Below are 26,699 nucleotides of genomic sequence, written 5' to 3'. Positions count from 1 at the left end.
CTTCAGATAACCTCTTTTTAAATGAAACTTATGCTTGTTACCATATGCCTCCCCCAAACACCCTAATGAGGATCTTTTATTTCCCTCCCATTAAAAAAAAAGAAAAGAAATGTAAGCATTGCTAGGGCACAGCAGTCCCAGCTAACAGGTGATGGAGGAGGATCCCTTGAGCCCTGGACTCCAAGGCCAGTCTGAGCAACGTGTTAAGACCCCCATTTCAAAAACAAAACATATGGACCATGGTATGCATGTACCCCCTCCCAACACAAGTGCAAGCAATTTTTTAAGGGGTTTAAAGCATGAACAAAATTAAAATTAGAAAGTGAAGATATTTTTTGCATATCTTGGTTGGAGCCACAAAGGAGTTCTCTGCGCCCATTCTTATTTCTGAGAAGGATACCTGGACACTATAAACCAGCCAAATCTGAAAGACATTATTTTATTCACACCAACCTCTCTCCACTGCTCCACTAAACAGGTGGTTTTAACTGCAACATGAATTGGCACCAAATGCTCAGGCAGGCCTTAAATCCAGATGTCACAGACCAGCCCTGCCTGCAGCAGGCAAGGCTGCCCAATACTGCTCAGCGGCAAGGACCTGGGTTAGTGACTTGTCATTCTAAGAAACCAGACCCTGCTCCAAGGCCTGGTTCCATGCTGAACCAGAGCTCTAGCCCTGGCCTTCCTCCACTGTGAGAGGCAGTTCGTAGCTAGCCTTTGGTGTCAGGGTAGGGAAGGCTCCAGGAAGGGCTCAAGAGTTGCCTCACAGGGGACCCCTTCCCCGGGCCTTTTGGAATCCAGGTCGTCTAGGGCGCAGAGTTGCACACCATTCTGGGCCAGCCGAGCCCGCAAGGTGGGTGCAGTGAGGACGTGCAGCTCATGCAACCGCTCCCAAGAACAAGAGAAAGCGTCGGGGCCTTCACCGCAGCCCCCTGCTGGAGGCACACTGGGGTATCCTGGGTGTGCCATCAGTTCGGCAGTCAGGGCACGGCCAGCAGGGATATCTTCGAGGGCCCGTGCCAGTGACGCCAAGACTCGGTGAGCAGACATGTGGCGGCCACAAGTGCTCAGGCCCACAAAGGCGTCGGTCCACCTGTGAGTGCCACAACAGAGGTGTTGCCTAAGTTCCGGTAGGGCTAGGCGGAGGGTGAAGCAGGACAGCAGGTCAATTCCTAACTTTTTTGGCTGAGAAAAGGGCACATCTGGCCAAGTGAACGCACTAGGACCTTTGGGGACTCGGCAGGGTTGGATAGGGTGGAGGAGGGCGGTGCTCACCGCAGGCCGTGGCGGGAGAAGGGGCCCATGGCAGCCCGGGCATCGCGCTCCACAGTGCAGGCGAAGGCACGCGCTGGTGCTTCCAGCCACGAGCAGCTGCCCACGCCGCATTCTACTGGCAGCCGTGTGAAGCGCACCCCGAACGCCTGCAGAGCCTCGGCGAACACCTGACACACTCCTGCTTGGAGGGGTGGGCTCAGCATCGACCTCCCACCAACCCTGGAAGGCAGCCCCCACCCCCACCCCCATCAGGGCGCTTCAATCCGCCTACCTGGGAGCACGTGCACGTGCTGGTGCCCGTCTACGTGCGTGGGGGACCTGCCCAACAACTCCCGGAAGCGGCTGAGTTGAGCTTCCAGTTCCTCCCGCACCTGGAGGGGCACAGATACCTTGAACTTCTGGAAGCAGCCACAAAACGAAGAGCTCCGTTTGGTGCTACGGTGTGACTGCTCCAGTGTTTGAACTAGGAGCGTATCCAGCGCCCGCGTTTGCCCCAACGACTTCCTTTAAAACCTCTGGGCTGAGCTTTGAGGATCTTGATGAGCATCCTCCTGCAGCCACGCCTCCGCACCTGGGGCAAAGCAACGTCTCCAGCCGCTAAGGCCTCCCGAAATCCCATCTTCCCGAGGAAGAAGCCTTCTGGGCTGAGGAGCGACGAGGCGTTGTGGCGGGCCGGACCCACAGGACGGCCCTCAGACAGGTTGGCGTGGAGGCCCGTGGGAATGCTGTGTCTGCAGGCGGAGCGCGAGAGCGAGCAGTCTGCCACCGAGCGGGCGGCCCCCCCAAGCCCGCCCGGCCCTGCGGGGGGCCGCCCTTACCTGCGGGCCAGCTCGGCCGCGCTCTCTGCGGCTGTGCCGTTGACCAGCAGTGACACGCTGGTCACAGTTCCTGCCAGGAAGGCCTCCACGATGCCCTCATCGCGCCTCGGGCAGTAACCAAAGTCATCAGCGGTGACAACCAGCTGCACGCGGGGCCAAGCCATTGCTGCCGAACGCCGTCTGGAGACCGGAGGGAACGGGCTGCAGCGCCCGGACTCCGCCCTGAGCGCTGCCGAGGCCCCACCCCGACGCACACGCCTAAATGCGACTGCACGCCGCCGCTGCTTTTGCCACCTAGAGGTCTCTGCGAGTGCTGCAAACGCCCGGGTCAACTGCTCTGCAAATTTTTTTTGGCCCATGTCTATATCCATCTCTCTCTCCTCTCTCTCCTCTCTCTCACTATGTCTTTCTCTGTCTCTGTTTCTGTCTCTCTCTCTCTCGTCTCTCCCCTCCCCCTCTCCTCTCTCCCCCTCCTCTCCCCTCTCCCCCCTCCTCTCTCTCTCTCCCTTCCCCTCTCCCCTCTCCTCTCTCCCCCCTCTCCCCCCTCTCCCCTCTCCTCTCTCCCCCTCTCCCCTCTCCTCTCTCCCCCCTCTCCCCTCCCCCTCTCCCCCTCTCCCCTCTCCTCCCCACTCCCCCCTCTCCTCCCCCCTCTCCGCCTCTCCTCTCCCCTCTCTCCTCTCCTCCCTCTCCCCCTCTCCTCTCCCCTCTCCTCCCTCCTCCCTCTCTCCTCCCTCCTCCCTCTCTCCTCCCTCTCTCTCTACCTTCTCTCCTCTCTCCCCTCCCCCTCCCCCTCTTCCCTCCCCTCTTCTCTCACCCCCCTCCCCCTCCCCCTCTCCTCTCTCTCCCCCCTCTCTCCTCTCTCTTTTCTCCTCTCTCTCCTCCCCTCCCCCCCCGCTCCCCCTCCCCTCCCCCCTCTCTCCCCTCCCCTCCTCTCTCTCTCTCTCTCTCTCTCTCTCTCTCTCATATGTGTTTGGACCCGCTGAGACTAGGAAAAGGCATAGGATCCCCTGGAACTGTAGTTAGTAGATGGTTGTGATTGATCCACATACGAACACATGCTGGGACCCAAACTCCAGTCTTTTGCAAGAGCAGTAAGCTCTTTACCACTGAGCTAGCTCTAGCTCTAAAAGAAAATTGATTTTTGAAAAGTAATTTTTTTAATAGTGAAAACAAGAGAAATACTCAAGAAAAATTCCCCTTGCTCTTCTCTACCATTGCTAAGTTTCTGGGCCATGTACTGTCATTCCGTTATTTTCTCTTCTCCGTCACTAAGGGATGATGCCAGGTTATTTCATCCTTGTGATGTTGATTTTCTTTGTTTTTATGCAGTGCCTATGAGCTTTTTCTTGTTATTAGATGTTTTTACTTTTTTTCAAATAGTCTGTTCCTCACTGGCTCGGGGAGGGGGGGGGACACACGGGACTTTTTCTTAGTAAAAGCTCTATTTTTTTTTTTTTTCTTCCTGAGACAGGTTTCTCTGTGTGGCCCTGGCTGTCCTGGAACTCACTCTGACCAGGCTGGCCTGGAACTGATCTGCCTGCCTCTGCCTCCTCAGTGCTGGGATTAAAGGTATGGCCGCCACTGCCTGGATGTAAAAGCTCTACATGACAGGAACACAAGCATGCAGACCAGTGGCTACGCTGGAGAAAGCCTGAGCCCATTTTCACCTCGAGCTGCAGGGAACTTTTTCAGCACCTCACGTTTGCTCTTTGTCCAGTAAGGTTTTCTTACCCATGACTTACCAATAGTCACCATGGTGACAGCCAGCATTTGCTTGGTAATGTGGCTGTCTTGATATTGTTTGAAACACAGTCTTACGTATCCCAGGTTGACCTCACTAATTCATTCAGCTGGGGCTAGCCTTGAACTTCTGACCCTTGCATGTGCCAGCACACCTGGTACAGGGAATTGAACCAAAGACTTCATGCACGTTAGGCAAACCCTCTGCCAACTGAGCAAACACTGAGCATGCCCAGCTTGTCTTGGTTTCTCTTGTAGAATGCCTGTTACTCAAATCAAGCCTGTGATATTGGTAATTTTGTTTCTGTTTTACAGCCAAGGAACCTGAAGACTCACCAGAGAAGTGAGTGGAGCAAGAACTGTCCTCTACAGATGGGAGCTTAACCTGTTCTGGCTCCTCCCACCCTATCTGACCCCCTGGATCAGGCAGAGGGGAAAGAGTAGAGTTTAATCACAACAGTACCTGATGATGCTTTGTAAGGGTTGGAGGCCTCAAAGTACCTTTCAGCCAAGTTCCTGGCGTAAACACTGCTGTGTCCGGTCATAGTGATTGTTGAACCATCAGGCAACATCCAGCCACTGTGCCCCTCTGGGAGGCTGCTCTCTGAAAGGCCAGAGGCCTTGAGGCCCTGGGCCCTGAGAACCATAGATGGAGAAGAGGAACTACTAAGCACTTATTGTGCTGGGAGTGAATGGAGTCATTAGAGATCAGGGCTCACAGCTTTAATGTCTGCCCTAAAGAAGTACCAGCTGTTAGACGAGAAAGACAACGTGGCTGTGAATCTGTTGGGAATGACAAGCTTCTGTGATGAAGGGAAAAGAAAAAAATTGAGGTGAGTTTATATGGGGTTTCCATAAGGTGCAATGTGTATTGAAAGATCTTTTGGGTGGTGGAGCACGCCTTTAATCCCAGCACTCAAGAGGCAGAGGCAGGTGAGTCTCTGAGTTCAAGGCCAGCCTGGTCTACACAGAGTGAGTTCCAGGACAGCCAGGGCTGCACAGAGAAGCCCTGTCTCGAAAAACCTATATATAATGTAATACTCACTTGTGGAAGGGTGCTCAGCTCAATTTACAGACGAGGAGGCGGTGTTGAGAGGCTGAGTCACATCAGCAAAACAAACCAAAAACAGGGACAGGAATTGAAGCTAGATCTGTGTGGAAAACCAGGACTCTTCACTGCTTCCAAAAAGAAAGACTTGAGAAGGAAAATGCTGGCTAGTCCACACTAGCTGAGGGAAGGAAGCCAACAAGAGTCCAAGTCTGTGCAGCGACCAGGGATGAGCTGAGGAAGGTGTTTGTGTCATAAGTGGAGGCTGTGGCTTTCACCGTGAGGATTAGAGAAGCAAGCCCCAGACTCAGACCCCTTGGCAGAATAAAGTCAAATCTATAAACATACCCGAGCACGGTTTAGCTGGCTTGACAGAAAAAGCCCGCCCAGTGGGGGAGGAGCCAGTGTGGGCCCCACCCCCAACCATTGTGTCGGGGAAGATAATGAACGGAGGCCAGGTTCTGGCCAATCAGAATGAAGTATGTAAATCAGCACCCTCAGGGGCCGCGGGCGGGATTCCAGGGCACTGTGCGGTAGTCCTTAAACCCCTGCTCACCTAGGGAACCCCAGAAGCACAGAGGAGACGCTGGTGAGCTGGTGGGGGCGCCAAGGCGCCTCTGGTCTGGAAAACTTGTTGGACACACTAGTCGTCCCAGACAGTTGCAAACAGAGGGCAGCTGACCGCAGATGCCTGGCAGGTCCCAGCAGAGAAGGGTGGAATGTCTGAAGGACACAGTGTACAGGGAGTGAGGGACCCATAGAGGCCTGGATCTACCTTTACTTCCTCTCCCGCCCTGTACAGAGGAGTCTGCTTCTGTGCTGTCGAACCTGAGAAAGGAAGCAGAAAACAAATTTAATTACCCACATCATGGCAAGGTACCGCCACCACTCAGGATATCTGGCTGATGACGAGGCTGGTCACAACACCTACATGGCTCCAGTAAGTTTGTCCAGCTGACCCGACATTAGTGTCTGGACCACTTCCACCGCTTATCTCCAGTTATCTCACTGGGTCACCTGGTAACACCCTGATTTTAGCTCTGGCTCCCCTTATTCCTGCCTGCCGAGCCCTGATCCCCCTTTCCGCGGCCCTCAGGTGGTACTTGGGTGGGCTGGAAGATCTGAGGAGGAGCATGGAGTCCACGTGGAGACTCAAGCTGGAGAAGCAGGCTCAAGTCCTCAAGTGTAGTGCCCCAGGGAAGACAATGCAGGGTTGTGCTAGAGACAGGAGGAGGTAGAGGAGGAGGAAGGGCCTCATAACTGCCCTCTCATACCATGAACACAGAATTCCACTTTCAGGCTCCCAGCTAGGCCTGGCATATATGAAATATAGGCATTGGGGACCTTCAGGTCACCCCTACTTTGCAGAGAAGGCCTGAGAGGAGCTGTTTTGAGCACTGTCACACAGCCTGAAGGTAGCAGAGCTGGGATTCAAACCCAGGATTACCAGACTTTTAATGTCATTCAGAGCTGTGAGATGGTTCAGTGAATTAAGGCACTTGGCATCAAAATGGATGGCCTGAGTTTCATCCTCATGATCCACACAGTAGAAGGAGAGAACCAGTTACAACCAGTTGTCCTTTGACCTCCACACATGCACTAAGGCACACATGCACCCACAGATGCTATAAAAAATCAAATGCAGTTCAGTGGTTGAACATTTGCAGAAGCATGTTCAAGGCCCTGGGTTCAAGCCCCAGCACCAACAAACCTAAAAAGAGAAAAAGTCTTTCTCATTGTTCAGTCCCACCCAGCTCCTAATAGCACCTTAGGAGGACTCCAGAAATAACCCCCACCCCTTGCAGAGCATTCTGCCTGCTATGACAAGTCTGTCTGTTCAGATGCAGCTGCACAAGAAGCACCTGTTGCCAGAAAGGGGGTCAGCCTGCAGACTTGGACGTGTGCCACACCTACCATCGATGAACCGATACTCAGAGCACCAGGGCCACCAGCAAAAGCCTAGGCGCCCTCAGGTGTTTGGCACCTTCCTGGATTTCCTGACAGAGGGACAGGTACTGGAAAGCTTGCAGGCAGTGGTGGAACAGGCATCAGAGCGTTTGGCTGCCACGAAGACAGAGGCTGGAGTGCCACTGGTGGATGTGCAAGACCCGTTGGAAGTGCCAAGTGGTAGGCAGCGGGCTCGAGCCAGACCCAGCATCAACTCTGTGCATCGGCGCCGCACTCGGCCCACACTGTGTGCTGGGCGCCCAAACAATTACCCATCTTGCTCCAGCTCCGTGTCTGACTGCCACAGCAGCATCACAGCTGACTGGCTGGGCTCCCACAGCCAGGACAGTGACCCTGGTGCCCGAGGCATAGGCTCACTGCCACCTATGAGGGACAAACTCCTGCTTGAGAAAAACCTCAAGAGGCTACTGCGTCTGGAGAACAAAGGGGTGAGATCTGTTGCCATGGCTAAAGCTGGCGGGCGCAGGGTGGGCCTGAGCTCAGGGCTGGGGTTGTTAGGCCTGGTTGGACACTGCTCAGTCTTCCTTTCTCTTTGCAGAAAGGCCTGAATCAATCCTGCTCCCGGAGGGATTCTCTGCTGTGGGACTCACTGGGCAGCCAGACCAGCAGTCAGTGGACCCGGGAGCAGCCCCTGTCTTGGGTCACTAGGCTTTGGGGCTCCAGCTCAACCACCCCTGAAACATCAGAGTTGGGACTCGGAGAACAGGAGATGATTTTCCTTAAAGAAGAGTTAAACAAGGAGATGAAGTCACTGTTAAACCAGCCAGCATCCTTCAATGTGCCTGCCTATTGTTCACTCAGGGAACCCCATTGTTACCCTGGACCTTTCTGGCTGAGCATCGCCTCTTTCCTGCCCTGCAGCGTGTGGTCAGCCAGGCGGTAGACAAGCTCAGCCATGCCTGCCGCCACGATGGCTTCCCCTCTCTTCTCTGTTGCCTCGGAGCCCAACTCAGTGCTTGCCTGGGAACTCTGATCTTCTGCAGCCAGACTCTAAGGCATCCATACCCACCAGCAGGGAGGATGGGGTGGAGCCTTGTGATTCTCCCACCACAGCCTCCAGCCTTAAGACAGCTCGCAAGAAAAGCAAGGGCAGACGGGAGTCCCCCTCCATGTCTAACGCCCAGATGACTACCAGATTCAGGCTCAAGGTGACACCTACACAAGTGCCTAACGTCCCTAGCCCCTCCCTCCATTCCATGCAGGAGTCCCCTGACTCCGATCCCAAACTGCAGAAACTGCAGAAACCACCTGTGGCCCTGAGCTCCAACCAGATAACTCAGCCCCGTCACGGCCTGCACCTCACCCCTGCCCGCCCCTGGGATCACAGTGGAGGTTGCCTCTGGCCGCATCAGGGGCCCGATCTAGCTAGCATCCTTTTCCCTCCCTCCCCCTTCCCTGTGTTCTCCCCACGCCTTTTTTGGGAAAAAGCTTCTCCCTTCCTCTACCGCAGTGTGTCCAGAGGTGGCCTCAAGAGTAGGGCTGGAGGTCTTAGAAGAACATTCTCAGGGAGAAGGGCTCCTTCCCCCACATCTGGTAGCCGCTGTCGCTGATGTCCAAGGACAAGATCTCTTGCCCTGAATTGCAGAAATCTTCTGGGGTAGATACAAGCTGCTGGGGAACAGGAAACCTAGTCTACCTATTTTCCCAGGGGTTGTCAAAGATTAATAAAGGCTATTTTTACCCTGCGATTTTTTTTTCTCCCTGAAACAGGGTATCATGTAGCCTAGTCTGGTCTTTCAAATTCATTCCATAGTAGGGGATGACCTTGGGCTCCTGATATTCTTGCCTTTACCTCCTAAATGCTGGGATTACAGGCATGCATCACCATGCCTGCAATTTGGGTATTTTTTAAAATTATTGTTTGTGAGCCTCCCCCCGAGGAGAGTTATCCGAGTTATCTGGTTTTTCGAGATAGAGTTTCTCTGTGTAGCTCTGACTGTCTTGGAACTCTCTCTGTAGACCAGACTGGCCTTGAACTCAGAGAGTCCCCTACTTCTGCCTCTCAAGTGCTGGGATCAAAGGCGAGTGCCACCACCACCTGGCTTTGTGAATCTCAGAGACCCTCCCACATGTCTCCTATGAACAGGAGCCTTTACCAAGAGCACCACCCCTGTATTCTAGGGTCGAGTAGGTCAAGCTGTCCTAATCCAGCTGTAGGACTCTCTAGTCTTTCTGCTGGGTAAAGGGGACATTGGTCAGGAAATATATATGAAGACATAGGGGGCCTGACCCTGGGGGTCCTGGACGTCTCTCAAACCCTCATCATCAGGCTCAGATGGGATTCCTCCTGCACACCAGCTTGCAGGAGCCCAGGCTGCCCAGGCTGGTGGGCACTGCTCTAGCCCTGACAGGTGAGGCGTGGAGAATGAATGTCGTGGCAGAGCAGGTGTGGCAGGTCTGTATCCTAGTGTGATGTGTGTGTGTGTGTGTGTGTGTGTGTGTGTGTGTGTGTGTGTGTGTGGCCCCCTGTCTGTAACAGGGACAATTGGTACAGCTGCCAGGAAGGCACAGAAATGTGCTTTCTCAGGGCAGCAGAGGGATGGCAGCAACAGGGCTAAATGTCTCCCTTTCCTTCTTGCCTGTTGCACAGAGCCCTGGCACAAAGTTCCCGAAAAAGAAGCCTCTGCCGTCCATCTCATCTGTGTCCAGCTTGTCCTACATCTCTAACCCCTGGTTTGAGGAGCTCACTAGCTTTTTGGTTGAGAAGGCAGTCTCTTTGCTTCTCTACAAGTACAAGTTTGAGGAAAGCCTCACTAAGCAACTTGGCTTCATCTCCTTTCCTGTCACTGAGGTTCTCATGGACATCTTTCTGGGCTTCAAGAAGGTGAAGGGCAGCCACATCCGTTTGTCCTCAGACATCAACTGGACCCGCCTTCTGCGCAAATTGGAAGAAGCCGAGTTGGCAAGGCAGGCCACGAGGCATGCCTCCAGGCCAGCAGCCTCCCACCCCCAGTACCTCCCGTGTTGGCACCTCCCGCCATAGCTCAGAATCTCCCTCCGTGCCACCCAAGCTTACTGGTGACGCCACGCAGGATCAGAGTGCAGGGTCCCGATTCTCCCTCCGACCTGAGTTGCCAATCCGCCAGCTGCTCAGCCCTCGGGATCCTGGTACAAGGGCCAGGAACAGATGCCCAGGAGCCCTTCAGAGTCCAAGCTGTCTGTGTTCAGCGCTGGTATGGGCTCCAGATCCTCCCAGTCCAAGGAAATAGTAAATACTGAAGAGGGTGAGGACAGTGATGAGGAGGAGGAGGGGGGAAGTGAAGAAGATGATCTCAAGAATTCCTCTGAGGATGAGCAGCCTTAGGTTAGCCTGCCTGAGCCTGAGGTGGAGGACTTTATCAACGAGTCCATTGTAAAGAGCCCCAATGACTCCCCATGAGACCCCTGGAAGCCACACAGAGTAGTCCCCTCTTTGCCTCCTCCTGCCCTATCCCAGTAGCCGGCCCCCCGCCAGCCCCCTGTCCTGAGTAAGGGTCAGACAAACCAGTGCTCAGCAAGAGTTCTGCCAATGTTATCAAAGGAGCCAAGAGACAAATGGAAATAAATGCCATGTTGATGGACACAGTTGTCTGGTCCTGGGTGTGTTGTATCTTTCCTTGCGCCTGGATGGATGCCTACCCTTGAATAGCACCCTGCAGGGTGAGCCAGCCTGTGATGTTACATACTTTTCTTTGGGATACAAGACAGAGCACTGAAGACACACCAAAGGAATAACTTGGTGAACCAGTGATTTTATTGGGTTTACAGGGGAATGGATGAGTGATTGCTTACAGGAGTGTGTGACCTCCAAACAGCTCCATCACCAAAAAGTCTCATGCCAGTTTGGATAATGACGACAATAGCTCCATAGACAGGACTCCCCCACCCCGCCCCCAGCCGAGGCCCCACTTCTTCCATACTGTATAGACTCTAGTACAGTGGTTCTCAACAGTCCTAATGCTACGGCCCTTAGTACAGTTCCTCATGCTGTGGTGACCCCTCCACCATAAAAATTATTTTTGTTGCTATTTCATAACTGTAATTTTGCTGTTGTTATGAATTGTGATGTAAACATCTGATATTTAGATGGTCTTAGGCAACCCCTGTGAAAGCGTCATTCAACTCCCAACAGGTTGAGAACCACTGTTCTAGTATGTTCAGAGACCAGGAGACCATGTGCACCGTGGGCAGAATAACACTTGGAGAAGAAGTGTAGGAGAAGTGGCTGTGTCCCCAGATGCAGGTCCCTCCACATCTGTGTCAAAGGGCTCAGTCTTGAGAGGCCTTGGATAGTCTCAGCTGCTCTGATGAAGACAATAATGGCTGTTATGCTTAGAGGACAGTGTCTGCAGAACTGGTGCAGTGGGCCTCAATTTATAGAATGAATCTCTTTATAAATATGTATAGGAAGGGGTTTATTAGAAAGATTAACAGCTCCCAGAGGTCCTGAGTTCAATTCCCAGCAACCACATGGTGGCTCACAGCCATCTGTAATGAGATCTGGTGCCCTCTTCTGTCATGAAGGCATACATGCAGACAGAACACTGTGTACATAATAAATAAATAAATCTTTAAAAAAAAAAAAGAAAGATTAACAGGCTGTGGTCCAGCTGGTCCGAAAATGGCTGGCTGTGAACGGAAAGTCCAAGATTCTAGGCGTTGTTGTGTGCACAAGCCTGGGTGTCTCAGCTGTTCCTCAGTACACACTGGAGTCCTGAAGAAGCAGGCTCTAATGCCAGTGAAGAAATGGACTTGCTAGCAAGGTGAGAGCAAGTAGGCAAAGAGCAAAAGCTCCCTTCTTCCATGTCCGTATATGGGCTTCCAGCAGAAGGCATGGCTCAGATTAGATCTGGATTAAAGATCTGGAATAAAGATATGTCTTCTTGGCCAGGGGTGGTGGTGGCGGCGGTGGTGGCGCATGCCTTTAATCCCAGCACTCGGGAGGCAGGAGCAGGTGGATCTCTGAGTTTGAGGCCAGCCTGGGCTGCAGATGGAGTTCCACGACAGCTAGAACTGTTACACAGAGAAACTTTGTCTCAAAAAACAGAAACAAACAAATAAACAAAAAAGATATGTGTTCTTGCCTCAAAGATCCAGATTAGAAGTTGTAGCATGAATCCTAATTGGTTTTAATAAAACCCGAAGCCAGGGATCAGGGTAAATGCAGAAAGATCAGAGACACAAAGGAACGAGCCACAGCCACCTCTCACCTCACCAACTCCTCAGCCGAAAGGACTGAGCCCCTGTCTCCTCCCGCCTGGTATTCCTTTCTCCGCCCAGCCATGTCACTTCCTGTCTCAACCTCCCTAGTGCTGGGATTAAAGGTGTGTGCCACCACTGCCTGGCCTCTATGACTAACTAGTTTTGCCCTCTGGTCTTCAGTCAAGCTTTATGTGTTAGAGCACAAAATATCACCACAAGAAGTGGATCTCTCCACTTCAAATGAAGCAGAAATTCCTCACAGGTGTGTCCTCTATTTTTGGGTTTTAGTTAATTCTGGATGTAGTTAAGTTAACAACTAAGAAAAGCCACCACAGAAGGTCTTCCTGGAAGGGTCTGCAGCTCCTACTGACTGGCAGCTTTCCTGCCAGAGCTCTCCTAGAGATGTGGCTCAGTTGGAGTGCTTGCTGTGGATGCACAAAGCCCTGGGCTCTATTTCCAGTACCATTCAAACTAGATACAGTGGCAGTCCAGAAACCCCTGCACTTGGGAGGTGGAGCAGCAGGGTTAGAAGTTTAAGGTCGTCCTTGGCTATATAGCAAGTCCAAGGCAGGCTTGTGATACATGAGACCCTTGCCTCAAAATTAGCAAATAAATGCATGCACATGTGCGTGTGCGCGCATGCGCGCACACACACCCATATCTAGTGGACCTGTGTTGCCTCTCCCTGAGGCATACACCCTCAAAGGCTCCTCTGATTCATAGAGATCAGGCCCTTTTGGCCATACTTGACCACTTAGGGACCCGGAAAGCCCCAGGATATGGAGAGGAAGCAACTATGGCGCTCACTCTGGAGACGGGCGAGTGAAACATGGTCACACCTACAGCCTTATATTCAAGGAGAGCTTGGCTGTCATTCTGCAGGACCAAGATCCTAAGGTTGGTGGATCAGGGACCCATTTATAGCAGAGGCCATTATAGCCCAGTGGTACCTTGTTGCTATGTCCCATTGACCTGACCCTGTTCCAAGCTAGGACTGTAGTTAGGACAAACCAAAAGATTCTGGTTATTTGCACTGGTCACTGAAAACATATGTAGATGATGGAGAGTGACCTTTGACTACCCTTCTAGAGACAAAATATCTTGTCAGAAGACACCTGCCAAGAGGGAGGCCCTTGGTTTTCAAAGACAATTACTATCACTGTCAGTTCCCATTGCCAAGTCCAAAAAGAGAGCCTTGCTCTGCCACAGCCTCAGAGATGCACATCTCTGGGGAGACTGGGAGAAACCCTTCGGGAATCACTAATACTTTATGCTAGAAACATGGCGTCTTTAGCAAGACTTAAGTGGCTTCAAGGGTAGTGATCATGCCATCGAGGTTGACAGGCTAAAGTTCATGTCACTGTTTTCAGCTGTTCGTGTCTAAAGCTGGAACATTCTAAATCAGCTCTCTCCCTACAGGGTCTCTCCTGCGTGCAGCCTCTCTAGATTCAGTCATCTAGCCTGAATTTTACCTCTGTCTCTCTCTTTCTTCTGTCCTTCTTTCCTTTCCTTCTTTCTTTCCTTATTTTATGTGTATGGTTTTTTGTTTGTTTGTTTGTTTGCGTTGTATGTCTGCCCACCAGAAGAGAACAACAGATCCCATGGACCGACAGTTGGAGACAGTTGTAAGCTTCCATGTTGGTGCTGGGAATTGAACCTGGGACCTCTGGAAGAGCAACCAGTGCTCTTAATTGCTGAGCCATCTCTCCAGCCCTGAATTGTAGTTTTCGTAAACCTCAGAGACTTTCTAGAAGGAGTAAGAACTGCTGAAGTTTTTGAGGCTGCAGCTGAGAAGCCCCCCAATGCTTCCCTCTTCTGTTGTTCCGTTGGTTAGAGTCACAATGTCTGCACAGATTCAAGAGCAGAGGAAATGGACACTGTTGCTCAAATTTCTAAAATAGTCTTTAAAAAAAAACCCGGAGCTAGATACTGGAGTAAATGCTGAAAGATCAGAGAGGCAAAGGAACAAGCCACCTCACCAACTCCACAAATCCTCTGACTGTCTCTGAGTCCCCTGCTGAAAGGGGTCCAGCTGAAAAAGCCTTAGTCCTGTCTCCTCACGCCTGATATACCTTTCTCCGCCCAGCCATGTCACTTCCTTTTTAGTGCTGGGATTAAAGGCATGTGTGCTTCCCAAGCAAAAGCATGAGATCTCAAGTGCTGTGATTAAAGAGGTGTGACTCTCAAGTGCTAGGATTAAAGGTGTGGCCACCACTGCCTGGTTCTGTTTCTCTCCTAGACTGATTCAATCTCATCTAGTCCAGGGTGGCTTTGAACTCACAAAGATCCAGACAGATCTCTGTCTCCTGAGTGCTAGGATTAAAGGTATGTGCCACCACTGCCTGGCATCTGTGTTTAATCTAGTGGATTGTTCTGTTCTCTGATCTTTAGGCAAATTTTATTAGGATACACAGTAAATCACCACATTTCTCTTGTTTTGTCTAAAATAATAAAAGGTTATAACTAATATAAGAAAAACTATATACAATAAGTACAATAAGTATATACAATATATACAGTCAAGAATTACATTAACAATGTCCAGTCCATAAACATTTGACAGATTCAGAGAAAATACTCCGTTATTTATGCTATTTTGGTGAGTCTAAAATGTTGTACCACCGGGTGGTGGTGGTGGCGCACGCCTTTAATCCCAGTACTCGGGAGACAGAGGCAGGTGGATCTCTGTGAGTTTGAGGCCAGCCTGGTCTACAGAGCGAGATCCAGGAAAGGCACAAAGCTACACAGAGAAATCCTGTCTCGGAAAAAAAAAAAAAAAAAAACAACAAAATAAATAAATAAATAAAATGTTGGACCTAATTCACTTTCTATCCTAACTTGTATTACCAACCAAAAACTATCTTTTGATGTTTTCTTTCAAACTTATACACTTTACACCTCTTTAGTGAGTTTCTTTTCTGGATTCGTTAACAAGGAAAACTATAACCATAACTATCTAGTTTTCAACTCCATCAGAGATCCGAGAAGGAAATAATATTTACTGAGTAAGCAGGAAGTGCAAACATGCTACTTCCAAAAATTTTAAGAAATGACAGAAACAGCTGGCTGCCTGGACAGTGACCTGAGGTTTCTCTGCAATGTTGGGGCATCCATCTTTGGCCTACAGGCCTAGCATATCTGACAGACTCATCTGTGAAGCAGGATTTTCTAAAGGGCCTTCCTACCTTGTCTTGGCAAGGATCAGCAGTCCTGTCTTTTGTGTCCTGCTTGTCCATTTTGGACAGCATACTGTCAGCAGTCAAGGCAAAGGCATTTTCTTGCCTAGTGGCTAACTTGCCACAATGAAAGTAAACTCCATGTGGAGTTTCTTCTATGCCTATCATCTTCTCTGAAGTAGATTGGTGCTGTCAGGAGCAGACATGTCTCATTGTCATAAAAAAATCTATGTTATTAAAACATCTTAAATGCCATATTCTGTAGGTCTCTGAAGTGTTTGAAGATGACCTGTCTATCTAAAATATATCTCTTTGACCTTGAAAACATACCTAATATGACTACTAATTTCAGTGTAATAACTATTAACTTTCATTTCTTTATATCCTAATTACTTGGTAACAATAACTTTCAAGGACTAGAAAACTGCATTATATTGTTAAGTGAACTATATAGGTACAATAGCTTGAACAAGATTAGAAGTGAGTGTACAGTATGTTCTAACAAAAATAATCTCATATTTGTATCAATATATAAAATTTGTATACAATATACAAAAATCCAATCCAATGTAAAATATTTAAAACTAGTAGTTGCTTTTTAAAAGTAGATTCAATAATCTACCTTTTTATCTTATCATATCCATATTCTCTCTTTTTTCATTTCAGAGTAGATTCAATAGTCTACCCTTTTATCTGATTATTTCTATATCTTTTTTCAGAGTAGATTGAATAATCTACCTTTTATCTTATCTTATCTGGGCACTTTGACGTCTGCTAACTGGAATGAGAGGAACCAATACCTTTATGTATGTTGATAAATATGCTGACAAGCCCCCGAATGAGAGATGTTGTTCATGACCACGTTCGGAGGTCAGCTGTGAACCCTTCAACAGCTGGTTGGACCTTGAGCTGTCTGCTGACTCCAGCTGACCTGCTCAAACTGCCTTGAGAATCTGAACCTAGAGACAAACTATGATTGGAAGGTAGAGGGCATTGGCGATGCCATGAGCACACCTGTGCCAGTCCTCACAGGGTGAGCAGGGGAGACACAAGAAAGAAACAGTTACAAAATGTCAGAAGGCTCCACCAGAGTCCAAATAAATACCAGTTCCCTCGGTTTGGCTCTGGAGTCTAAGCTATCTAGCTAAAAGAAAACCAGAGAGTCTCCAAAAATATTCTTAATGGATATGCTATAGTTACGTTTGAGCATATTACAGGAAGTTGAGGCAAAGGACATTTTAAAAGGAGAAATGGAAATTACAAAATGATTTTATAATAGCAATCCTTGGCTACAAGGATTGATAGTAAATATGGTACCAGTCTGAGATTAAACAGGGGAGTGTGATGGCTAATCTTGTTTATCCATTTGAAACAACTGGGAAGAGAGAAGTACCTCAGTTGAGGAACTGCCTCCGCCTCATTGGCCAGTGGGGATTCCTGTGGGGGAATTTTCTTGATTCCTAATTGATGTAGAAGGAACCAGCCCACTGTGGGTAGTGCCAGTCCCTGGGCAAGTAGTCCTGGCTTGTATAAGAAAGCTAAGTGAGCTGGGCGGTGATGGTGCATGCTTTTAATCCCAGCACTTGAGAGGTAGAGGCAGGCAGATTTTTAGAAGTTTGAGGCTAGCCTGGTCTACATAGGGAGTTCCAGGACAACCAGGGCCACATAATGAGACTTGGTTTCAACAACAACAACAACACCAAAAAAAAAAAAAAAAAAAAAAAAAAAAGAAAAGAAAGAAAGAAAGAAAGAAAAGCCCAAGACAACATAACAACAACAAAAAACCAAGAAAGCTAATTGAAACCAGTCACCAGTCGTAGTGACAGACAGCTTTAATCCCAGCCCTCAGGAGACAGAGGCAGATAAATATCTGGGTTCAAGGCCAGCCTGGTCTATAGGGCAATACAAAGCAAGTTCTAAGACAGCCAAGGGTACAAGGTTACACAGAGAAACACTGTCTAAATACAAACAAACAAACAAACAAGTAAAGCTGAGCACAAGCGGAAGGAAGCGAGCTGTGAGCAGTGTCCCTCCACGTCTCGGCTTGGGTGTTTTAGAGCAGCAACAGAAAGCAAATTGAAACAGGTCGCTTCTAGGCAGACGCCCTCACAGAGACACTGTGTGAGGCTGTGGTGGCCTTTGTGCAGGGCTGAAGTTCTGGCTGAGTGTTTTGTAGCTTATTCTTGTCAGACATACATGCATGAAATCCCTTCCTTCTCAGCCTCCCATATTTACGTGTTAATTTTGGATAGGGGCTTGACAAAGTGTCTCCATTTTGATTCTAGCAATTTGACACAGCCAGCTTAGAACCCTGTTTTTTCTGTCTGTCGGTCATGGCACCTGTATCCTTGCCATCTTTGATTGTAAGTACAATGAGGAAAACCACTTCTTTCTCTTCTTTTGAGTCAGGGATTCAAAAATAGCCTGCTTGTGCCTCCAGTTCCAAGCATACGCCACCATGGCGGGTTTACTGTGTTACTGGGGATTGAACTCAAGGCTTCAGACATGGTAGCCAGCCACTTTACCAAGTGAACTATACTCCAGCCCCACAGCTTTCAGCTGGTGACCGACATCTGCTTTCTTCATGATGCTGTGTAGAGAATGCTGCAGTGGTCCAGCACAGGAGAAGCAGGCAGATACATTGGTGGGTAGTGGTAGGTATCAGTTAGTAGAAGAATGGAACAGTTTGTATGAGAACAGTGACGGGACACTTGGAAGAGATGTCATAGAATCCACTTTACATATAGACATTCTTTCTTGTGGACAAAGACGAGAAGTCAGCTACATAGTTAGGATGATGTCCTGTACTTAGGAGGTGGAAGGAGAAGGACCACTAATTCAAAGTTACCTTTGACTACAAATAGAAACTGAGGCCAGTCTGGGCTACATTTGACCTAGTGAACCAACAACTATCAGGAACCAGAGTTCTAAGTCTCAGGTTTTTGTGTTTTTATTCCATTTTATTTGGTGTGTGTGTGTGTGTGTGTGTGTGTGTGTGTGTGTGTGTGTGTGTGTGTGTCTTTATTCACTGAGCCATCTTGCCAACCTCCAAGTTTGTCTTGAGCAGCTGATCATTGGTGTTACTTTTTTTTTTTTTTTCCAAGACAGGGTTTCCCTGTATAGCCTGGCTGTCCTGGATCTTGCTCTGTAGACCAGGCTGGCCTCAAACTCACAGAGATCCGCCTGACTCTGCCTCCTGAGTGCAGGGATTAAAGGAATGTGCCATCAGTGCCTGGCATTTGGTGTTATTTTTTATTGAGCCTTGGAAAATTGAAGGAGGAGCAGTTTGAGAGAAGAGACAATAATTCTGCCTTAGACATGCTAAATCTCAGATCTCTACCGATGTTTCCAATAAGACATTTTTAGTGCATCACAGACTGTACTCTTACCCTCCCGGCTGGACCTACATCATTTAAGGGTATGATCTGCCAAATGCAGAGTAAGGTGCCTTACGCCATATGTAGTCCAAAATAAAATAAACACTAAATGTGAAAATTCCACATTGTGTTGTAGATGTAGATCATCAGTAGGTCTTTTGATTACCTAGGTTAAGCCTTGACTTCAATCCACAAAATTACACACAAAACTTGAATTACCAGGTTGTTGTCGTTAATGACTTTTCTATTTTCTGAATGCAAAATTCTAGATAATTTAATTCAATATGAATTTTTCCAGTCTTTGGAAAATGGTTTCACATTTAGCTTTGGGTGGCTTGAAACTTTCTATATAGGTCATATTGGCCTGAAACTTTGAAACTCAAACTGATTTTCTTGTCTGCCTCCTAAGTGTGCTACTACTTCTGGCCCAAACTTTTTTTGTTTTTTTTTGAGAAAGAGTCTAATGTAGTCCAGGTTGGCCACCAACTCTCTGGGAGGATGACCTTGAACTTCCGGCCTCCACCACTTGACTATTGATTTTATATATATATACATATACATATACATATACACACACTAGGGATCAAATCCAGGGTTTTGTGCTAGCTAGACAAACACTCTACCAACTGAGTCACATCTCCAGCCCCCAAACAGAAACTTTCATGAGTATCTAGCTAGTGCTCCAGGTACATACTTCATTAACCTCTTGGTTACGTAGCCCGGAGGCAGTTCTTCTGTGGATCTCAACATTGGAAAAAAAATACATTATACACACACATACACACACACACACACACACACACACACACACACACACACACACACAGACACACACACACACTATATATATATATATATACACACTATATATACATATGTATGTATGTATGTATGTATGTATGTATGTATGTATCACAGCTCCCAGCTGTCTTCTGCTGACCCATCCAGCAACCTTGGTATTCTGCCACCAAATCACTCAAGTAGCTGCAAGGGCAAGGGAATTCAGAAACTCTGAGATCCAGGAGCCGACAAGACTCAGTGACAGTTTGATTAACTCCTGGGGCCAGGAGATTTCAGTAACTTTGGGATCTGTCCACTTTGTGACCATAAAATCTAGTGATTCTCAAGACTCTGCAGCTTTACACCCAGGATCTGCGTGCAGAGACACACGACCGAAGTCCAGGGGTCAAAGGGGTTCTTGAACCTACATCTGAAGGGCTTAAGGGGCCAAGTGACTTGGCAATAAACCTTGCGGTGCTCCCCTTGGAGGCCTCTGGGAGCTGGTCGCCGCCGCCACTGCTCTCTGGACGTTCATTGGCGGGTCCTCGGAAGCGTGGACCAGTTAAAACCCTTCTGTGTCTCCAGCCAGCCTCCTCTCGGCTACCTCCCTGAACCCTCTCCACAACGATCCAATAGTAGTGCAGGAGGGGCGCGCGCGCGCATGCGATTGGCTGCTAGGAGAGGGCGCTGTCAGAGCCGGATTGGCCGGTGTCGAGGACGGAAGCGCCGAGGTCCGGAGCGGCTGGAACCCGGCGGGCCGTCGCGATGCGGGGCGCGAGCCGCGGCGGGGTAGCCGGGGCGCTGCTGGGGCTGCTGCTGGTGCTCTCGGTGCGGCGCGGTGGCGCGTCCAAGGCAAGCGCCGGGCTCGTGACCTGCGGGTCAGTGCTGAAGCTGCTCAACACCCACCACAAAGTGCGGCTGCACTCACACGACATCAAATACGGATCCGGTGCGCGGGGGTGGTGACTGGGACCGCCAAGGGGCCGGAGGCTTAGAGACCAAGTGGTCCTAGTGGGATCTGTGGGCTGTCAAGAAGCGGGGTCGTTGCGACTCTAGACTCGCTTGCAGGGTCATGAGAGGCGAGCCTCGGGACTGAGGATGTGAGGGACCGTCGGGACTTGGGGGTCCGGCGGGAGCCGGGGCTGGGATGAGCGCTTGGGATCCTATGTTAATGGGGGCTGTGGGAGGCACTTTTTAGTGTTCAAGGCGAGGATCCGGAGATCTGCCATTGACAGAGACCCCGGGTGGGCTGTCCCTCTTCAGGCAGCGGCCAACAGTCGGTAACCGGCGTGGAGGCGTCCGACGATGCCAATAGTTACTGGCGGATTCGCGGCGGCTCTGAGGGCGGGTGCCCGCGCGGACTCCCGGTGCGTTGTGGGCAGGCAGTTCGGCTCACGCACGTGCTCACCGGCAAGAACCTGCACACGCACCACTTCCCGTCGCCGCTATCCAACAACCAGGCAAGCCCCCTTCCCACCCCGCCGAAGCTGAGCGGGCAGGAACCCGAGTGACAGCGGGAGGTGTGCGGGAGGGATGGAGGGAGGGGACTCAGTCTTCAGCTGCTGTAAAATGGGAGTTTTTTTTATTCAGAAGTTTATGAAGCTCCTGCTCTGGGTCCTGTCCCCAGGAACTTCCACCCCAGAGTTAGGAGAAAGACTGAGAGAAGTCAGTGCGATTAGCTGCCATCTGGACACACAGGGGAGCTCCCACAGCAGATAAACAGTAGACACTGACGGAAGGAGGAACTCAGGCTGGGTCTGAATGAGAAGGAGAAGTTTCCCCCAGTCCTTTCCCTCTATGGAATAGCTCCTGCTAAAGCATGGGGGCAGGTCACTGCTGCTGGCCTGGGAGGGGCATGAGAAGGAACTGACTGGTTTGGGAGAGTTTCTGGGGGAAAGGGTGTCCATAGGGAGCTTGGGGGATTTGCCTTCGCTAGGTTAGCACAAAGAGCCTGTGGATACACAGACTGATACAAGAGGCTCTATATGCTGCGTGGTCGTGGTGGTGTCTGTGGTGGCCGCACACGCCTTTTAGTCCCAGCATTTGGGAGGCAGAGGCAGGCGGATCTCTGAGTTCTAGGACAGCCAGGGCCTCATACAGAAACCCTGGGCTACACAGAGAAACCCTGTCTCACAAAACAAACAAAAGAGGCTCTATGCATCTGAAGAAACTTTCAATGGGATGAGAATCTTTTGTTTGTTTTTTTGAGACTAGCCCTCTCTACATAGCCCTGGCTGTCTTGGAACTCACTCTGTAGACCAGGCTGGCCTCAAACTCACAAAGATCTGCCTGCCTCTGCCTCCCAGTGCTGGGATTAAAGGCGTACACCACCACACCTGGCTAGGCTGGGACTCTGGATGTCACACTTCACAGCTGTGGATGCTGAGGGTCAGGGAAAAGGACCGGAGGCCCAGGTTACTACGTGTAAGTATTACTGCTAGACACGCAGCTTAGGGGACTCTGGGCCCCATGTGTGACTGTCCTCTACACTTTACACTCTCAGGAGGTGAGTGCTTTTGGGGAAGATGGTGAGGGTGACGACCTGGACCTGTGGACAGTACGATGTTCTGGGCAACACTGGGAGCGTGAGGCCAGCGTCCGCTTCCAGCACGTGGGCACCTCTGTGTTCCTGTCGGTCACTGGTGAGCAGTATGGTAACCCCATTCGTGGGCAGCATGAGGTGCACGGCATGTCTAGCGCCAATGCTCACAACACATGGAAGGCCATGGAAGGCATCTTCATCAAGCCTGGAGCAGATCTCTCTACAGGTCATGATGAACTCTGAGAGCTGGATGGGTGAAGGGAGGGAGGGTGGCTGGGTAGGGATTCTGTAGGGCCACTCTTGTGTGAGACTTTGTTTGTAGGGCCCCCAAGTGCCTTTATGATTAAAGAATGTTGGTTTGTGATTATATTTGCTGTAACCCCAGGGAAGATCTGGAGGTACCAGCCACATCTGTCCAAGTTACCATCTCCCCTGTCTAGGTACCTGTTTAAACTTTTTTTTTTTTGAGACTGTCTCACTATGTATCCCTTGCTGGCGTTAAATTCTCAGAGATCCGCCTTTCTCTGCCTCCTGAGTGCTGGGATTAAAGGCGCGCGCCACCACAACTGGCCCCAAACTGTTTTATAAAATCACTTCTATTACCTGTGTGAGTGCGTGTGCTGTGTGTGTGTTGGCACCTGCAGCTCAGTGCGTGTGTGGAGGTCAGAGACCAACTCTGTCTAGGGGATTCTCATCTTCTACCTTCACGTTGGTTCTGGAGATCGAACTCAGGCTGCCAGGATTGTGTAGCACGCACTTTAGCTGCTGAGCTATCCCAGGGGCCCCAAACCTTTTTTTTTTTTAATGCCTGTCCATGCATTATAATGCTGTCCTGAACAATCATCTCACCTGTCTACCCTACAGTTAACTCATAGCAGTGGATCTCCGTCCCCAGGACTTGAACTTAGGCCACTTTCCTATTGAGTGGCCATGGCCCCAGGGCCCCTGCCAACTGGGATGGGGCTCAGGCTGTCCAGGCCACTCTTCATGTGGTTGTGGCAATCCTGAGGTTTATCTTTGGCCAGGCGGTGGTGGTGCACACCTTTAATCTCAGCACTCAGAGGCAGAGGCAGAAGGCTTTCAGTGAGTTCAAGGTCAGCCTGATCTATAAATTGAGTTCCAGGACAGCCAGGGCTCTATGGAGAAACACCGTCTCAAAAACAAAACAACAAGAAGATTTGTCTTTGATCAAAGGACTGTTGAGAGTTCTGCCTGTCTGCTGGAGAGCGATACCTCAGGCCCCCACACTCTTAGGGCACTCTCCTTTCCCCAGGGTCCTGAGAAGAAAGAACTAAGACTGGAGAGGTGGCTCAGTGGTTAGGAGCACAGTCTGCCCTTTCAGAGGACTGGCACCCATGTCATGTCAGGCGACTCACCATCTGTAACGCCAGTTCCAAGGGGATTTCTCACACCTCTCACCTCTGTGGGCACTTGCACACATGTACACAAACTTAAACAGACACATGTAATTTAAAAAAGAGTGAGAAGAATACCTCAAAAGACATTTCAAGGGAAGACACCCACCCCACCCCCCCAAAAAAAAAAACAACAACCATAAAGAATCTGAGGAGGTACAGCCTCAGAGGTGCAGTCAGGGTACTACAATTTAAAGGATAGAGTTAGTTGAGTTGTGAACAGGTACTTGTTGGGACCAGTGGAACAGTTGGTACTTGGTGTGCATGAGGCTATGGGCAGAGCACTTGCTTGCTAGCATATAAAGGCATGGGGCCATTTCCAGCACCAAAGTAGATAAAGCCATGCACACAATGCAGCGGGCAGTGTAAGTAGTGACAGCCCAGGAAACAGAAGGGCCCAGGGTTGGCAAGCTAGCAGCTCTCTAGTGGTGTGTGTGTGCCCTCTAGAAGCAGTGCAGGAAATGACAGGGAACTGCTGGGGATGGAAAGTGTTGATCATGAGAGCCAGAAAAAGTCCCCAGAGGCTGGGATTACAGTTGTCTAGAAGGGACAATTACTCCCCTGCCTTTGTGACACCCTCGTCTTACCCCTGACAAACTTTTGTTATGAGACAGGGTCTCTCCTTGTGACTCTGCCTGGTCTGAAACTCACTAAACCAGGCTGGCCTAGAATTCATAGAGATCCATCTGCCTCTGCCTCCCAAGTGCTGGAATTAAAGGTGTGCGCCACCATGCAGCCAAACTTTTAAATGTTATCTTTTAATTGTGTGTGTGTGTGTGTGTGTGTGTGTGTGTGTGTGTGTGTGTGTGTGTGTGCATATGACTGTGGTGTCCTCAGAGGTTAGAAGAGGGTGTTGGATTTCTTGGAGCTGAGCCCTCTAGTATGGGTACTAGGGACCTCATTCAGGTTCAATTTTAGCAGCTGAACCATCTCTCCAGACCCAAATCTCTTGAGATCTGAGAGGATTTAGAAGGAAAGAGATGACTGGGAAAGGATTCCAGTAAATGCTGGGCAGAGCTGTGGGACTGAGCAAGGGGGAGAGAGGTGCATTGTGGGCCCTAGTCCACCCTAGTACTCAGTCTCACTAAAGTTATACCACGTGAGAGGGAAGGAAGCCAGGATATGCACCCACCAAAGCATCTTCTCTCATTGGCTGAGGCTGCTGGCTGGGTGGGAGCAATTGCTCAGCAGCACTTCTTACTTTGTGTATTGGATAGGGCTCCACCCGCCAGAAGACCCCAGACAGAGTCACAGGTGGGCTATTTTTTCTGAGATGAGCCAAGATTGGGGTAGGGCACTCCAGCATTGCTACACCCTGCCCACGCAATGGGGTGCTCTTCCTGTCCACCTAGGCAGGCAGTGGGCATTGGAGTGCTGATGAGGGAGAACTCGGGTGCACAGCAGGTAGGAGTCCTGGGTAACCAATACGCTTTGGTTGCTTCCATGCAGAGTGTAGAACATGACCAAATGTAAAAACAGCAGTAGCAGCCACAAACTTTACAATTTATTTTCATTTTATTTCATTTTTATGTGTGTGGGTATATTCTGTGTACACAATGCCTTCAGAGACCAGAAAAGGGCGTCAGAACCCTGGGACTGGAGGTACAGAGGGTTGTGAGATGGCTTGTGGATGTTGGGAATGGAACTTCGGTCCTCTGGGAGAGCGTCAGCCCTCTTGGCCACTGAACTGTCTCTCCCTCATGACCTGTCCCAGTCAGTATTTCATGTGGCTCAGGCTGGTCTTGAACTTCTGATTCTCTTTTCTCTACTCTCCAAATGCTGGGATTTCTGGGTGTTTTGTTTTGCATCAGTGTGGAGAGGCACAGTATGGTGGCCCATGACTACAAAGACCCAGGAGGATCGACGTAAGCACAAGGCTAGCCTAGTCTACTCAGTGAGTTCCCAGCTAGCGGTACAGGATGGATCTTGTCTCTAAAACCAACAGCATTTCCCCCCCAGCTCCCCCAAGAAGATAAGACGATGTAGCGACTTAAGAGATTATGGCTCAGCAGTTAGGAACATTGACTGCTCTTCCAGAGGACCTGGGTTCCATTTCCAGCATTCATGTGGTGGCTCACAACCATCTATAATTCCAGTTTCAGAGGATTGAACACCTTCTTTGGCCTCCCTGGACACTAGGCATTCATGTAGTGCACAGACATGCAGGCAAAATACCCACACACATATTTATTTATTTATTTATTTATTTATTTATTTATTTATTTATTTATTTATTTATTTATTTATTTATTTATATGTATACAGTGTTCTGTCTGCATGTATGCCTGCTGGCCAGAAGAGGGTGCCAGATCTCATTACAGATGGCTGTGAGCCACCATATGGTTGCTGGGAATTGAACTCAGGACCTTTGGAAGAGCAACCAGTGCCCTTAACCAGTGAGCCATCTCTCCAGCCCCACACACATAAATTTAAAATAAACTGGACAACATAATGTTCCTGAAGATTGAAAACCAGCTCTGTATGTTTCAAAAACATTTTCTCACAGCCATGAAATGGGTAAAACAGGAGAAGGCACAGACACCAGTTGCAAAAGCATTGTTTTACCCTTCCCCAACATACACCTAAGTAGAGCTCTTCAGCTTATGTGTGCTAGGTGATGTGTATCTTTGCCACTTATCAGCCCAGAAAGGTCACTCAATGAACTCTCATCCAAAGTGGTTTCCAATCTCAGCAATATCAGCGCATTTGCTTCTCTTACATATGCCAAGGCCTCCCCAGCCAGCTGGAGGTGTCCTGGTGGCGACACTCTGAAAAGTTGAACAGAAAGAGGGAAAGCCTCCGTCTTGGAGTGACTGTCCCTTCTGGAAGCCTGAGGGCCTATTCAACTGCTGGCTCGGCCAGTGGCTCAGACACTTCCCGGGGATCTCAGCACCCTCCTTAATTTGGTGAGCTGTGTGGCGAGCATGGGCGCGCCCTCACGAGTATCACTACAATACAGAGAAGTAAGCTGGGAAAAGGCGGGCAGAGCTCCTTTTCATAAGTTATGAATGAGAAAGTGTTGTAGAACTCATTGTTAAAACGGCGGAGCCAGAACTCGGGCGCCTGGCCAATCGGAACCCGGAGGCTATTTTGAAATCTTTCCAGCAGCAGCCAATAGGTGTGCAGGAGGCGAAGCTTGGTGTTGGCGCAAGCCAATGAGGCTGGCGCTGTGCCTTGCTTGAGGCCTGGGGCTCGGCCCTTGGGACTGTCAGAGGTTAAAGATGGAGCCCACCAGCGAGAGGTCGCCACGAGGTGCGGGGTTGTCCGAGTAGACAGGGCCGGCGACAACCAGGATCTCCTCCCACTAATCTTCTGTCTCCACCGTGGGAACAAGGGTGTCTGTCCATGTGAGTAGCTGGTCTGAGGTGGGGGGTGTGGT

The 26,699-nt window shown here is 49.9% G+C and overlaps 3 protein-coding genes across 4 annotated transcripts; 2 read left to right on the top strand and 1 right to left on the bottom strand.

The window, feature by feature from the left end:
- Nucleotides 1-425: 425 nt before the first annotated feature.
- On the bottom strand, nucleotides 426-2,512 carry Ydjc (YdjC chitooligosaccharide deacetylase homolog). Of its 2 annotated transcripts, XM_052740010.1 has the most exons (5): nucleotides 2,094-2,496; nucleotides 1,847-2,006; nucleotides 1,547-1,646; nucleotides 1,276-1,453; nucleotides 426-1,093 (listed from the first exon to the last, which is right to left on the bottom strand). In XM_052740010.1, the coding sequence occupies exons 1-5, from the start codon at nucleotides 2,462-2,464 to the stop codon at nucleotides 724-726; spliced, it is 1,179 nt and encodes a 392-aa protein (XP_052595970.1). In that variant the 5' UTR covers nucleotides 2,465-2,496; the 3' UTR covers nucleotides 426-723. The 2 variants fall into 2 exon arrangements, with proteins under 2 accessions (XP_052595970.1, XP_052595971.1); XM_052740011.1 differs by lacking the exon at nucleotides 1,276-1,453 and having other exon boundaries at nucleotides 944-1,093; nucleotides 2,094-2,512.
- Ccdc116 (coiled-coil domain containing 116) lies at nucleotides 2,308-10,409 on the top strand. The gene is given in 10 exon segments (XM_052740009.1): nucleotides 2,308-2,420; nucleotides 4,149-4,666; nucleotides 5,684-5,821; nucleotides 6,723-7,277; nucleotides 7,388-7,660; nucleotides 7,663-7,768; nucleotides 7,771-7,997; nucleotides 9,440-9,793; nucleotides 9,795-9,962; nucleotides 9,965-10,409. Coding segments are annotated over 8 exon segments (1,944 nt in total). The 5' UTR covers nucleotides 2,308-2,420; nucleotides 4,149-4,666; nucleotides 5,684-5,749; the 3' UTR covers nucleotides 10,154-10,409.
- Nucleotides 10,410-20,064: 9,655 nt separating this feature from the next.
- Sdf2l1 (stromal cell derived factor 2 like 1) lies at nucleotides 20,065-22,482 on the top strand. Its single transcript, XM_052740006.1, has 3 exons — nucleotides 20,065-20,312; nucleotides 20,627-20,823; nucleotides 21,867-22,482. The coding sequence occupies exons 1-3, from the start codon at nucleotides 20,129-20,131 to the stop codon at nucleotides 22,146-22,148; spliced, it is 663 nt and encodes a 220-aa protein (XP_052595966.1). The 5' UTR covers nucleotides 20,065-20,128; the 3' UTR covers nucleotides 22,149-22,482.
- The last annotated feature ends 4,217 nt before the right edge of the window (nucleotides 22,483-26,699 follow it).

Source organism: Peromyscus californicus, unplaced genomic scaffold (assembly GCF_007827085.1).
Source record: "Peromyscus californicus insignis strain IS unplaced genomic scaffold, ASM782708v3 Scaffold_16__1_contigs__length_79575227, whole genome shotgun sequence".
Taxonomy (NCBI): Eukaryota; Metazoa; Chordata; class Mammalia; order Rodentia; family Cricetidae; genus Peromyscus; species Peromyscus californicus.
Note: the sequence above shows the minus strand (reverse complement) of the source record. Positions and strands in the feature narration are given on the sequence as shown.

Excerpts from the sequence above, each read along its gene's own strand:
- Ydjc (XM_052740010.1), bottom strand. The coding sequence starts at position 2,464 with ATGGATATAGACATGGGCCAAAAAAAATTTGCAGAGCAGTTGACCCGG. Across the intron at positions 1,454-1,546 it reads GCACGTGCACGTGCTCCCAG|GAGTGTGTCAGGTGTTCGCC; the intron begins GTAGGCGGATTG and ends CCCTCCAAGCAG. Across the intron at positions 1,094-1,275 it reads TTCTCCCGCCACGGCCTGCG|GTGGACCGACGCCTTTGTGG; the intron begins GTGAGCACCGCC and ends TGGCACTCACAG.
- Sdf2l1 (XM_052740006.1), top strand. The coding sequence starts at position 20,129 with ATGCGGGGCGCGAGCCGCGGCGGGGTAGCCGGGGCGCTGCTGGGGCTG. Across the intron at positions 20,313-20,626 it reads CGACATCAAATACGGATCCG|GCAGCGGCCAACAGTCGGTA; the intron begins GTGCGCGGGGGT and ends GTCCCTCTTCAG. Across the intron at positions 20,824-21,866 it reads CGCCGCTATCCAACAACCAG|GAGGTGAGTGCTTTTGGGGA; the intron begins GCAAGCCCCCTT and ends TTACACTCTCAG.